This window comes from Berghia stephanieae, chromosome 4, assembly GCF_034508935.2.
Source record: "Berghia stephanieae isolate SIO BIC M18660-M18661 chromosome 4, UCSD_Bste_1.3, whole genome shotgun sequence".
In the NCBI taxonomy this organism is placed as follows: domain Eukaryota; kingdom Metazoa; phylum Mollusca; class Gastropoda; order Nudibranchia; family Aeolidiidae; genus Berghia; species Berghia stephanieae.
This window is the reverse complement of record NC_088363.1, coordinates 43,235,779-43,250,846: the sequence shown is the minus strand read 5'-3', so window position 1 is coordinate 43,250,846 and position 15,068 is coordinate 43,235,779. Positions and strand designations below refer to the sequence as shown.

At 35.4% G+C, this 15,068-nt stretch overlaps 1 protein-coding gene across 8 annotated transcripts in view; it reads right to left on the bottom strand.

Moving 5' to 3' along the window:
- Positions 1–3,413: 3,413 nt before the first annotated feature.
- Positions 3,414–15,068, bottom strand: part of LOC144970635 (putative cytosolic iron-sulfur protein assembly protein CIAO1 homolog) — a 32,843-nt gene continuing 21,188 nt past the window's right edge. For all 8 annotated transcript variants that reach the window (XM_078910462.1, XM_078910461.1, XM_078910463.1 and 5 more), the window contains 3 exons: positions 12,584–12,729; positions 10,408–10,668; positions 3,414–5,190 (listed from right to left, as the gene is read on the bottom strand). In XM_078910462.1, the coding sequence (XP_078766588.1) occupies positions 4,562–5,190; positions 10,408–10,668; positions 12,584–12,716 (1,023 nt within the window). In that variant the 5' untranslated portion in view covers positions 12,717–12,729 and the 3' untranslated portion in view covers positions 3,414–4,561. The remainder of the gene's footprint in view (positions 5,191–10,407; positions 10,669–12,583; positions 12,730–15,068) is intronic.

The following is a 15,068-nucleotide window of genomic DNA, read 5'->3' as shown; positions in this document are numbered from 1 at the left end:
AAAACATATTATTGAGACAACGAGGTCAATGTTTTCATAGATGTGTATTTGCTGTTCTAATCTAAAGATCTTACACTAAGACCAAACAGGAACAATTACACCTATACTATATTACGTAGCGCATTTTCAAATGCTTACATCTTTTAAGTGTGCTTCAGAGTGTCTCATTTATTCTTAGTGCTCTGTCTGCATGAGCGCTCCTGATATGCTTTGTTTTTAAGGGTTTTATAGAGCTTGAAGACAATGCGATGGTCAAAAAAAATTATAGATTTACCATTGAAAGCACACAAAATAAAAAAAAATAAAGGGGAAGGGTTCAAATGGGGAAAATATGTAAAATCGAAGATCACACTATCAGTGTACATAGTCTCACCCATACACAAGCACAGATCCCCACTAAGAGGAATACACTCAAAAATGTTTACAAACCATTATATTATAAAACAAAACAAAACAAAACAAAAATCAAAAAATACAGTGCATAAGATCGATGATCTACAAGACAAAAAAAAATATCTCCCAAAACTAACACTATTCATTTGACTGTTTCCCCTCTCCCTCAGCCAATGACTCCGACCAGGGAAAGGACAATACTCAAGTAATCTCATTCCAAGAAAAAAACAAAAAAAAAAACAACGGAGTGGCTATTCGTCAGTACTGACCCCCAGGTGCTGGCACCTGCTGGTCAGTACTGACGAACAGGCACCAGTGCCTGGGGGTCAGTACTGACTAATAGGTACTGGTGCCTATTGGTCAGTTCTGAGCTGGTCACGGGCGTTGGCACCTGTACTGACAGTACCAAAATTATGGAAAAATGCAATTTTTAAAAATAACTTGCTCTACGACACATAAATCTGCATTTCCTGTCCCATACTCGTCTATAGGCGTGTCTGGCCAAAAGGAAAACAATTTATTGCATATTTATTCCCTGGCCCATAATTTAAAATATGCCAGTTGAGGGCGCTGTAATCACTGCATGAAAATTGTCCTAAAATCGAAAATTGGTAATTCATGGATTGCTTCCCTTGATTCAGTGATTATATAATATTCTCTTACTCCTTGGGTTTCTTTTCTCTAAAATGATGATGATGATGGTGATCAACATAATCATCATCCTCAGCACCACCACCACCACCATGCCAACACAACCATCACCATCATCATGTCCTGCCCTTCACTGCGCTAGCAGCAAGTCGATTTAAATGACCCTCATCTTGGTTAAAAACTCTCAAACCTTGGACTTCGCGATTATTATTATTGTTTTATTGTATTATTACAAGTTCAGGGGGTAGAGCGAATTAAAAACAGAGGAATTATTCTGTGGAGCCACGGTATCAAGGGAAACAATCCATGAAATACTGTTATTCGAATTCAGGACTAATTTAATGCACTGGTTACAGCGACCGGCGTATTTTAAATCGTGCTCCAGTGAAGAAAATATGCAATGAATTGGTGTCTTTTTGGGCAGACACACATAAATAGGACCAACTCTCATGACACTATAGGTTTATGCCTTAAAAACCAATGAGAAGTGAATAAAACTCGAAGGCTTTAGATCAGAAATGATCATAAAAACTGAGCGAATCTGGGGTAAAGCTGTAGAAGCTGTTTAATAATGCGCTTACTTATAGTTTTGATATTCCATACTTCAGAATGCATCTTCTCTTCTTATTTAATCTCTGACGCATGATTTAAAATATGCCGGTTGAGGGCGCTGTGATCAATGCATGGAAATTGTCCTAAAATCGAAAATTGGTAATTCATGGATTGCTTCCCTTGATTCAGTGATTCTATAATATTCTCTTACTCCTTGGTTTCCTCTTCTCTATAATGATGATGATGATGGTGATCAACATAATCATCATTATCCTCAGCACCACCACCATCACCATGCCACCACAATCATCACCATCATCATCATCATCATGTCCCGCCCTTCACTGCGCTAGCGGCAAGTCGATTTAAATTACCCTCATCTTGGTAAAAAACTTACAAACCTTGGACTTCGCGATTACTATTATTATTATTACAAGTTCAGGGGGTAGAGCGAATTAAAAACAAGAGAAATTAGTCTGTGGAGCCACCGTATCAAGGGAAACAATCCAAGAAATACTATAATCGATTTCAGGACTAATTTAATGCACTAGTTACAGTGTATTTTAAATCGTGCTCCAGAGAAGAAAATACGCAATGAATTGGTGTCTTTTTGGGCAACAGATATAGGGGTATAGAAGACACAAAATGGGAGGTTGGGTACCCCACCCAGAAGTCCTAATATACATCCATAAATTTCAATGGTTTGTTTTTCATACCAAGCTTTGAGCGGCATTGTTATTGGTGACAATTCCAAGACAGGATTTAACCCATCACAATTTCCCTTATCAATACAACTCGTCAAATTTGCTATTTGTCCTTGGAATAAACAATGACCAAAGGAAAAATGTTATTGAAACAAGGTGACGCTAAAATCACCTGGAGCAATTAAAATTGCTATTAAAATTAAGTTATATCTTTAGGTTATCTACAGTGCACTCTCATTAATATGATTTATTTATTCTACGCATCCTTTTTTAAGCGTCCAATCAAAATGTAATGTAATCCATAACTGTAAATCGATAGGTACATTCATTCACACCTTTGTCAACTATCAGCATTATTATTATAATTATTATTAGAATCGGATGTTTGTTTGTTTGTTTGTTTGTTTGTTGCTTTAGGTCTCTTCCAACACAATTGAGGTTATATGAGAGACCGCTGAAACAAAAAAACAAGCAATCCAACAAAAATAGTACAAATGTCAATCAAAATCATAACCTAAAGATATCATAAGCTAAATTATAAATAACCAAGAACAAACAGGCAGAGGATTTACAGGAAAAAAAATATCCCCTGTCAAAAATACAATCACAAACCAAAGAAGCAGGATAGGCTAGTAAAGAGAAGAAGAAACGACATCACTATCGGATCGTACACCCATGCAAACATCATAGGTATATGATTCAAGGGTGATGCTCCCATCCAACCACCCGCAAGAATCGGATGGATACAAGATCAGATAAGGCATTTGTACGAATTGATTATTATGTAGAATTAAGAGCCTGATCCGTTTTAGTTTTACGGCGCTTGCAACACATTTAGGTCATATCAGCGCCAGTAAAAAAGGAAGAAAATGGGATAGTTAAAAGTTCTAGAATTACAATTAAAGTACCCAAGAAAAAGTAAGAAAAAGGGGAACTGGTTCAAATAGGGAACAGATAAAGATTCCAAGAGCACACTATCAGTGTATACTTTGAGATCATCTAAATATCTCATCCTGACTCAAGCACAGGTCCCAACTAAGAGAAACACACTTATAACGAAACAAAATCTTGTGCGAAATTTAATTATTAAAAAAGACCAGACAACAATCCAAATGTGGTGTAAAATTATCAATATTTATGAAATATATCATTTTATCTTCATCATAAACAGACGTTGCTGTATTTATATTCGTACATTTTATGTACATATTAAAAGAATCACATCTCACTTATCATACAAACTAGAAAATATCCTTTCAGAACATCAAACAACATGAATCATTAAAATACTTAATTTATATTAGAAGCAAGAAGTAAGAGGCAGAATATACGAAGGGGAAGATCAGCAAGAAGATGGCACTGTCACACAGAGAACTGGCATAGGCAGACTGACGAGGGTATCAAGTGTTGTTCTGCAAAACAAGTCCAAAGAGGCTAGTGAATCATGGGAGCTCACCAAATTATGGCTATGATTTGGTTCCAAATCACATAAAACTTCTATTTATTTGTTTCATTTTGTATGTTTTGTCCGCCCAACTTGTGTATATATGAGTGCGTCATGCAATAAATTATGAATGTAATGCAAGGTAGTTTCGGAGGTGGGGGGTTTGGTATAGGGGATCTAGACTGACTGATGATGGCTTTCAAGATGGAAAACATACAGCCGCGGTTTTTGTTGATATCCAACAAGCCTATGACAAAGTTTGGAGGAAAGGGTTGTTATCAAAAATGATGGACGACAATAGGAAAGAGTTGGGAGAAGGCTCATTTGGTAGGGAACTGAGTCATGTTGAGGAAATTGAATGTTAGAGTTATTTTATTGATGAATCACTTGTTTTATGTTATTTCTAATTCACAGATGTTTGAGTTTTCTGCCATCCTACTGCTGGCCCCACTGAACCATGAAAAAATAAATCCCCCCCCCCCCCCCCACACATAATATGGTGGGATATTCAAAAGATCCGAAACCTAGAATTTAACTGCACATACAAGCCTACTGGAAAACTAGTATGTAAGACAAAGGGGACTAATCCAGTGACCGTTGGATCATACGGCATACAGCATACTGGGAGCTGGATGACTGAATTTTATCTATACTATAGTAAATCGCTACCTCCCACGAGCCGTGGACTTCAGCATGCTCAGATTTTAGTACGTTTTTTTGGCTTCTCCCAAGAGCATGCTAGAATCCAGAAAGAACTGTAATTCAAACAAGGAGCAGCAGAAACTCTTGATATAAAATTCTCATCAAAACAAACTAATCACAAACTAACATTTTCTTTGTTCAATGTCCACAGTTTTATAGTACCATCATCAGAGCAAGATGCCAAAAGGCCTTCTTCTTTAGGGTTCCAGCACACACTATTCACGTCCTCTGCATGAGCTCGGTTCACCCGACCTGCGATATCAAAACTTGGTTGATTGACAGGGTCCTGTACAGTCGTCTTCTCACTGAACACACAAATACCGTCATCACCAGCCGCTGTGGCAATACAGCCTGTTAAATGACACCAACTTACATCGTATATAACACGCTCGTGGTGTCCACTTAATGTATTAACACACTTCCAAACAGGAACATTGTCAGGTGTCGACACGCCTTCAACATTCCCCGGTTTATACTCCTGCCATATTCGTACCGTTTTATCATCACTGCACGTTGCCAGCCTACTTCCTGATTTGTCAAAGCCAAGGGACCACACAGTGGAGGAGTGTCCTTTGAGGGTGGCAAAACATTCCCAGTCATCTGAGTCTTCTCTATAAATTCTAGCTGTGTCGTCATAGCCACAAGAGGCAAGATTGTCAAGGTGGGGGTGAAAGGTCACTTGTTTAACATCCTGACCATGGGTCGACATGACACTAGCACATTCAAATTCTTCATCCTCTGTGACTGTATAGAAAATATGAATCAAAATGAAAAGAAATAAAATGTTAACAATATTCTAATTTACAATAGCTTATTTTAGGCCTTTCCTGGCCAATGACCATAATTTTTCTCTGAACAAATTATGCCAGCATCAACAATAATAATAATAATAATAATAATAATAATAATAATAATAATAATAATAATAATAATAATAATAATAATAATAATAATAAATAGAGAGGATATAACCATCATGTATGATAAAAAAAATGTATTGGTTGCATGGGAAACCTTTAGAATCCCAAATTAAAACACTTTGAGTTAGTCTCAAAAACTAAAGTAGTGTGGATGCTTTGAACTTTGCACGGCAAAATGTTATTCACTCTAAAACAAAAGGTGAAGAAAAAAACCCACGCATTCTGGGTTTTCTTTTGAAAATAGTTTTTTGTTGTTTTTTTTTCTCTTCCTTTGTTTATCTTTCCATATTTCTTGTCTTCATACTAGCTTCTTTCTTTCATTACCTTAATTTTTTTTGTTTATTCATTTTAATAACCGCTTGATCTGAAATGTGATTTAATCTATTTGTGTTCTTATTTTTAAGTCTTAACAATAAATTACTTCTGAAATTGTAACCAAATGGAGACTATATGTGTCAGTGCATGACATAATCAGTCGAAAGGTGAAAATTTTGGATTTGCATTTTGTTGCATTAACTGAAAGAATTTGCTGCCCAGAGCATTTTCATCTTTATCTGAAGTAAATCGGGTGATTTTCATGAAGTTATGGCGTAACATTTCTCAAATTTCATACTTTTTCAACTTGACTAGCCGTAAAAAAATATTTAGAAGTGAAATTAAGCTTTGGTATTTCCTGAAGAGGTACAAAAAGGGTTGATTTAATCATTTATGATAAGAACTCATTTTTGATAAAAATTGACCTTCTAACTAAACTTGGCAATATCTCAGTTCAAACCTTTTCACCATCTGACCGATTACCGATTATGTCAATAACTGTAACTGTAGTAACATATGTTTGTCTGCTTAACCCCCAATGCTTTTGTAGAGAGGAAGAAGGATAACTAAAGAGGGTGCTTATAGTCGTACATGCCAGACAACTAAAAGAATATACAATACAATACAATACGTAATAAGAGCTAAATTAGGCCAATAATTAAGGAAGAGCCATAAAAAAATAAAAGTAAAGAGTAAACCCATAAAAAAGGGGACCCATTTTAAAAAATAATAAGGCAGACCTGCCAAATTGAAAACCAAATTGAGTAATTTTTATGTCAATTTTTAGTATGTTCTTTGTTTTTAAGGGTTTTACGGCGCTTGCAAAACATGTAGGTTATATCAGCGCCAGTAAACAGGAAGAAAATGGGATAGTAAAAAGTTCTAGAATTACAATTAAAGCAGCAAAAAGAAAGTAAGACAAAGGGGAACTGAGAACAAATAGGGATCAGATGTAGATTCCAAGAGCATACCACTAATGTACTTAGTTTGAGATCACCTATAAGTCTCATCCGGACACAAGCACAAAATCCAACAAAGAGGAATACACTCAAATGCTTACATTATACATTAAAATTAACAAATATAACAATACATAACAGAGAGGTGATTTGCAAAGAAAAAAATATCATCTCCCAAATAACAATGCATTTGACTGTTTCCCTCCCAGCCAGGACTCCGGCCAGGGCCAGGACAAAACCAAGTAATCTCATTCCAAGACAAAGACAGAAAGCATGTTGGAAAACAGATATAAGGGGATAGAAGATGCAGTATGTACCTCCCTGCCCACTATGGGAGGTCAGGAACCCCACCCATTCAATTTTTAGTAATTTAACAAGGAAATTCGTAATTTCTGAAATCATGTACGAACAACCACAATATCATTATTATTATCATTATTAATATTATTTTTATTATTATTATAGTAGCAGTAGTAGTAGTAGAAGTAGTAGTAGTAGTAGTAGTAGTAGTAGTTGTAGTAGTAGTAGTAGTAGTAATAGTATTAGTCCTTCTTCTTCTTCTGATTATTATTATTATTATTATTATTATTATTATTATTATTTATTATTATTATTATTATTATATTATTATTATATTATTATTATTATTATTATTATTATTATTTAAGTATTACTAAGAATTAAAAATTCGTAATTTTCCATAAAATTTCGTATTTGGACATGAAATGTGTCTAAAATTCGTAAAATTCGGCAGGTATGATAAGGATATACCCATTTTAAAAAAAAATAGGAATTTTGTGAAATAAAAAAACCCAAAAACAGGACTTATTTTGAAGCATCTTGTTTAAAACAAAATGTACATTACGTCAAAAACAAAACATTAAGATACATGTATATAAGGTTGTGTCAAAATGCTATTTACGTAACAATCACCACAAAAATACTCAAATACTATGTCAATTTGAAAAACTGATTTAAAAAATGCTTTCTTCATGTTTCCTTTGGTTGACTAAGGTAAAAAAAAAAAAAAAAAAAAACTAGAACCGACTATCTAGCACAAATAAAATAATAGAAACAGGCTCTAAAAGGTACCAAAAAAATGTCGATACAGTATTAATTTTGTCCCGACTTTATCGACACTTTAAAATGCTATTACTACTATAATTTGGATGCTTGAACCTCAGTTTTCTTGTTTAAATTTCATTATTTAGCCCAGAGAAAGTGATGAAAACAAATTTTGTTTATTTGCTTTTCAAAATGCCTTAGTATTGGAGTTTTTTTCTGACAAATGTTGCTAAAATGACCTCTCGGCACAGCCTCGTGTAAACATCTACACAGAGTTTGAATCCTTGTCGTATGAAAAGCAGACTTGTCAACTTTTCAGAGACAAAATTCTGGAAAACAGGCGTCATGTTCTCACGAATTAGGATAATCTTGCTTCACAATTATTTTTGACGAAAACTAGTCTTAGCTTTTAATTGTTTCCGAAATCACATTGGCAATCATGTGCCTATAAAAAACTACAACTATAAAATGTCAACAAATATAGTTCAATGCAGAGACAAAACAAATTACTAAAAAAAAAATAACAACAATAAATAATAAACTAATGGGACAGCATGGCTCAGCAGTACAATCTTTTCTTTGTATCACAAAGGTACTGAGTTCGACTACCCGCCCTGTGTGGCCTTGAGCAAGTCACCTCACCCTAGTTCAATTTGCGGCGCTGCATTGCGGCTGACGCATGGGTTATTCCAGTCTTCCCTTGGATAGACCCTAAAGACAAATTTCCCCTTGGGGATGAATAAAGGGAGTTTATTTGTTTATTTAAAATCATGGACATGACACTATACAGTGTTGATGGTAACAAATAAAGGGTGAAAAAGGATGAAAATTTTGAGCGATAGCCTTTAAATCACGTTATACTGTGCAAACCCCCAATTTTTAGAGCAAGAGATATGATAAACTATTATTGATAGACAGACAGGATCTAGCTAACTTCTCGAGAGTGGGAAAATGCACTTGTTTGTTCCACCACAAATCAACTCTTTCACTGTAAGTACATTGATTGGGGAAAGAGTACTTTTAAAAGAGGAAAATCCTAGTTTTAAATACAAAAGCGCAGATTTCCGGAGATTCGTGGAAAAACATCAGCACTGATTATATACATTTATGGAGCCTATATTTCTAAACAGGTTTGACATAAGCTATAAACAAAAAAAATGTTTTGTTTTTTGTTTAGATAAAAATCTGAATTGTAAATCATCTGAACTGGCCAAAAATAATTGCATAATTTTAACTATGTTTAGATAAATTATCACCCCAAAATATTTTTGAACCGTTGTTGTGTTCCTCAATTTCATCACAGTATTTACAATAACATAATACTTTTATCGCTTTTCCTCTCAAGTACTTTTGAAAGCAAAAACCCGAACCTGACCCCCTTATAAATGTATAAGGCAGATCCTTTGCAATACTCTTTTTTAGAGCAGGAAGGGGGTTGGGGAGGGGGTTAAGGTAGCCGAGTGGTTAAGGCATGGCAATGTGACCTGTAAGCCGCGCTTTAGACACTTTCTCTTTTTTGCCTTGGGCAAGATTATTAACTCCCAATTTTTCCCACTTTAGACATCATGGGTGATTCATGTTGACCTCTGGTCTCTGCTTGATGGACTATCCATTCCTTCATGGAATGCCTAGGCTGTTTGTTTTTGCTTTTGTTTTTAAGGGTTTTACGGCGCTTGCAACACATTTAGGTTATATCAGCGCCAGTAAAAAAGGAAGAAAATGGGATAGTCGAAAGTTCTAGAATTACAATTAAAGCACCCAAGAGAGAGTAAGACAAAGGGGAATTGGGAACAAATAGGGATCAGTTGTAGATTCCAAGAGCATACCATCAATGTACTTAGTCTGATATCACCTATAAGTCTCACCCAGACACAAGCACAAGATCCAACAAAGAGGAATACACTCAAATGCTTACATTTCATTATATATTAAAAATAACAAATATAATAATACATAACAGAGAGATGATTTACAAGGAAAAAAATATCATCTCCCAAAACAATAACTATGCATTTGACTGTTTCCCTCCCAGCCAAGGACTCCGGGACAAAACCAAGCAATCCCCTACCAAGACAAAGACAGAAAGCATGTTGGAATACAGATATAAGGGGATAGAAGACACGGTAAGTACCTCCCTGCCCACTGTGGAGGTAGGGAACCCCACCCAGAATGCCTAGGCGATATCATTCCACTGTACCACACGGAAGAGTGTAATTTCTATTTTTTTTGTTTAAAAAAACAAATAATACATTGTGAAGTTCATTATGCACAGTAAAACATGTGTATAAGTTAACATAAAACGATGCAATAAATACGTACAGTAAAACATGTATATAAGTTACATAAAACATGTGTATAAGTTACATAAAACTATGCAATAAATATTTACAGTAAAACATGTATATAAGTTACATAAAACTATGCAATAAATACGTACAGTAAAACATGTATATAAGCTACATAAGGCTATGCAATAATTATGTACAGTAAAACATGTGTATAAGTTAACATAAAGCGATGCAATAAATACGTACAGTAAAACATGTATATAAGTTACATAAAACTATGCAATAAATACGTACAGTAAAACATGTATATAAGGTACATAAGGCTATGCAATAAATACGTACAGTAAAACATGTGTATAAGTTACATAAAGCTATGTAACAAATACTCCATCAAATCCTAAGTTTGTTACTGACCTTCCCAAATCCACACACTCTTATCCCTGCTACAAGTGGCCAGCAGGTTTCCAGATGGCGACCAGGCAACACCCTTGACCTCATTCTCATGACCTTCCAAGGTTGCCAGACACTCAAACTCCCCGGACTTGCGGCTCCAGACACAGGTGGTGGCATCAAAACTGGCAGAGGCGAGGAACTGACCACAGGGCGACCACGACACTGACCGGATGGTTCTGGTGTGACCATCAGTCAGAATGGACTTGCACTGCCATTTATCACCTGTAAATATCAACAAAAACAAAAAAATCAATCTATAAACATTTGTGAGCTTTTATATAGAACAATATCCATCACTGTGCTCAAAGTTCTTCACAAGAAATCTTCAGCCAACAGCAACACGTAACACAATGACCTGTAAGGAACTTTTATAAATATTTCTTTTTTGAAAGAAATAAAGTTGTTAGAAGACAGAGGCCATTTAAAACCTGGCTGTGGTGAGAGAATGTGAGTTAAGAGCCTTTTCCAAGGACTAAATTTTGCACCCAAACAGAGTGGAACTCAAACCCGGGACATACCAGAGACAGTTGCACACTTGGAAGAAGGGGAATATACCTTTGTCACTAGTTCTGTACCTAACCATAGCCTTCAGTATTATATAACCTGACCCTTAAAAAAAAATTACATCGCAATACAAGGTGACGATCACCAAAAGTAAGTGTAAAGTAAGTTGTCATTGGTAGTGCTCAAGGTAACAAGTTATCCCATTGGTTGAACTGATGAATACACTCAATCTTCATTTTCTTTTGCTGGTTGTGCCTTGTATAGTGACATAATTATTTTTGGCAGTGTCAGGATATGAGTTTTATAGGGCTGCCGTCAAACCCAATTATCAATATATTAAGAACAACTGGCAAGTAAACATCTCAATGTTAACGGAACCACAGACAAAAAAATGGAATTATCAGTCAATCGAAATAAGTATCTAGGTATTCTATACAGAGGGTTGGCGATGGAACCGAGAAAGAAGAAAAATCGACTTATTGTAAATATTCTAACAAACAAATGTACACCTTCAGATTTCTAACGACATTTTCTTTTTTCTAGTTGTCATTTTGAAGTTTAAAAAAAAACAGCACTTGAAACAAAATCATGGTTCACTTGTTTAATTTTAATATTACACATGCTGCCCCAATTAATGTTTTGGTCATTGTTATGGAAAGAATAATGACACAATGCTAAAACAACACTGTAAGATATAAGAAACAATAAATAAACATAATTGTGTCTGTTATAAAAATCGACATGTATGAGTGCCTAATAAACGTGCAAGCCCCCCCCCCCCCCCCCCCCCAACCCCTCCTTTTCCCTGGATTTTCATGCACAGTGTGCATCTAAATGAAAATCAACTTATGCAACCTCGATTTATCAGTCGTCCACCAATTGGTTACCCACCATCTCAAAATGGTAATATTATTTCAAGGTACTTTTGAAACTGAAAATTGAATGTACAGTCATAATATCGGATTTGAATTGAGATTGTAACTTTTATTTTATAGAGCAGATTTATTATTTTTGATTTTTTTTTTACATGATGTGATTAAAAATATGATTTTATAATTCTGATAAATCCTTTAATTCACTTTTCAGCACTTGGAACATCCCAACATAATAATCTCATGAGTACAGGTTGTTAGAGGGTCAGTAACCTGAAACTCACATAACCACATTTTCCAAAACTGGAAAAGAGGAAGTGCAAACTTTTAAATGACACGCAATATGCACATTAGGCTCAATTTGACGTCTGCTCTCCGAAAGGAAATATTTGGTATTGCAAATCTGCTGCCATATTATGTGAACAAGGTGGCAGGGTCGTTTTTGCAACATCTTACTGGAGACAAAAGATAGTGAAACCTGATACTTTTGCATTACAGATATCTACGAAATCCAAAATCTAGCATAAATGGCGCTGCTCTGCAGCTGACGCCTGGGTAATTCCAGTCTTCCCTTGGAATAGACCCTAAAGACAAATTTGCCCATGGGGATGAATAAAGGGAATTTTTAAATTTTTTTTTTACTTTCGAACTGTAGAAATGGCACTCGTGATAAAACCAGATCGATGCAGTGGGGGGGGGGGGGGAAGTCAGATTTACTCTACTTTATTTCAAGTGCCAAGAGCTTGCCATTACATACTGACCTTCTTTAGCCCAAATACGAATGGTCTTATCACCTCCACAGGAAGCCAGCAGAGATCCACTTGGGCTCCATGCCACACACCATACCCTGTCTGTATGGCCTTCTAATGATGCTATCTCTGTCAAGACATTCATTTTATACTCGTACCTAGAATGGAGGTTAAATTATCAATAAAAAAAACAAAACAAACAAACAAAAATTAAAGATGTTACGTTATTTGCCCTACTTGGGTATAAGGACAACGTGATTTCACACAATAAACATAATTATGAGAACAGCTATTACCCTTTATCTGAAAAAAAAAACACACATGGCATTCAAGAAATTTTCAATCCAGTGCATACAAGGTTTTACTTTTTATATTGATTGCAAGAGCTATCAATGTTCACATCAAGGATGCTTTACAATTATTATTAACCAATAGCTCTTTGACTTTGACCAAACAAAACAGGGAATTTGAGACACATCCTCAAGTCTGCTAGGAGTAACAAAAATGAATGAAGTTTACGTCACTCTGCTCTTTATTGTTATAGACCACTATTTGGGTGACTAGAGTACACTAGATTCTCTAAATCAAGACCAATAACGGTTGCCTTATTTGTTGGTACAATTGACCAGGAGGATAGAACAGATGAGTATTTTACTTAGATGCATATCTATTGTAATAATTCGTGCAGTCTGCTTAATTTGGCAATCTTTACCATTGTTTATTGCAAAAAGACTTCTGAGAGTCTGAATCAGTTCAAGGGGCATGGAAATGTTCACTTCCACTAAAAGATTATTCCATACAGAACTCATTCAGTCACGTTCACTTAACAAGACCACTCTTCTAATTTTATGTTTCAATTTGAGCTTTTATATAGCACAATACCCACTAATGTGCTCAAAGAGCTTTACAAAGGTTCCCTGACCAACAGCAACACGTAACAAATAGAATTAAACATTTACGCCTGTAATTAGTAGTATTACAAAAAAACTTGAGCATTTATATAGTGCAATATCCACTAAACATGCTCGAAGCGTTTTACAAGGAGTCCCTGACGAACAGTAACATGTAACATGTAGAACGAGACACGACGCCTGTTAGGCGATATTACATTTTTTTTTTCTGACATAGACAGCACTGTTAAGACCAGGTACTCATTTTACACCTGATTACAGTGAGAGAATGTGAGTAAAGAGCCTTTTACCAAGGACTCAACTATGCCCCGAGCGAGGCTCAAACCCACGACCTTCCGATCCAAAAGTGAGTGCCATACCACAAGACCACATAGCCGCACAGTTTCAAAATGAAAAGAGTGCATATACTTATTATGTTTAGTATTGTCCATTACACTTTCATATCACGTTTGAGTCACAACTCTTCCCACAGATTATTATTACCCTTCTAATCAGGGGTGAAAGTTGAAAGTCAATCTATTTCCCTGTACCTAATAGGTGATCGGTTCTAATCCTTGATGGAAAAGTGATTCAAAGCATGACAATTTAGTGACATGGGTCATTAGTTATTTGTTAATTACTCCTAGTGGCATAAAACAAATCATATTGACACAGATTAAGAATAAAAATTTTGAATCTCAGAAATTCTGGGAATAAGCTGACAACTTTTATTCCTTACCTCTCATATGTAATAAGATGGGGTTTTTTTTTTACTGTTAGAAATCAATAATTGTCATGATGGATTTTAAATGACTGCCAATGATTGCTAAATAAACTAATGTAAATTTTTAAAATGATTATATATAATGAATGCATAGTTGACTACAATTACTCGCATTAACCAAATCAAGATGGTGGCAGGGACATACATAGCTGGTACTGTCACACACAAATTCACATTGGTTGTTTTGTTTTGTTTTGAAGGGTTTTACGGCGCTTGCAACACATTAAGGTTATATCAGCGCCAGTAAAAAGGAAGAAAATGGGATAGTAAAAAGTTCTAGAATTACAATTACAGCACCCAAGAGAAAGTAAGACATAGGGGAACTAGGAACAAAAAGGGATCAGATGTAGATTCCAAGAGCACATCACCAATGTACTTAGTTTGAGATCACCTATAAGCCTCATCCGGACACAAAAACAAAATCCAACAAAGAGGAACACACTCAAATGCTTATTTTGTTTGTTTGTTGCTTTAGGTCTCTTCCAACACAATTGAGGTTATATGAGAGACCGCTGAAACAAAAAAACAAGCAATCTAACAAAAATAGTACAAATGTAAATCAAAATCATAACCTAAAGATATCATAAGCTAAATTATAAATAACCAAGAACAAACAGGCAGAGGATTTACAGGAAAAAAAATATCCCTGTCAAAAATACAATCACAAACCAAAGAAGCAGGATAGGCTAGTAAAGAGAAGAAGAAACGACATCACTATCGGATCGTACACCCATGCGAACATCATAGGTATATGATTCAAGGGTGATGCTCCCATCCAACCACCCGCTCAAATGCTTACATTATACATTAAAAAATAACAAAT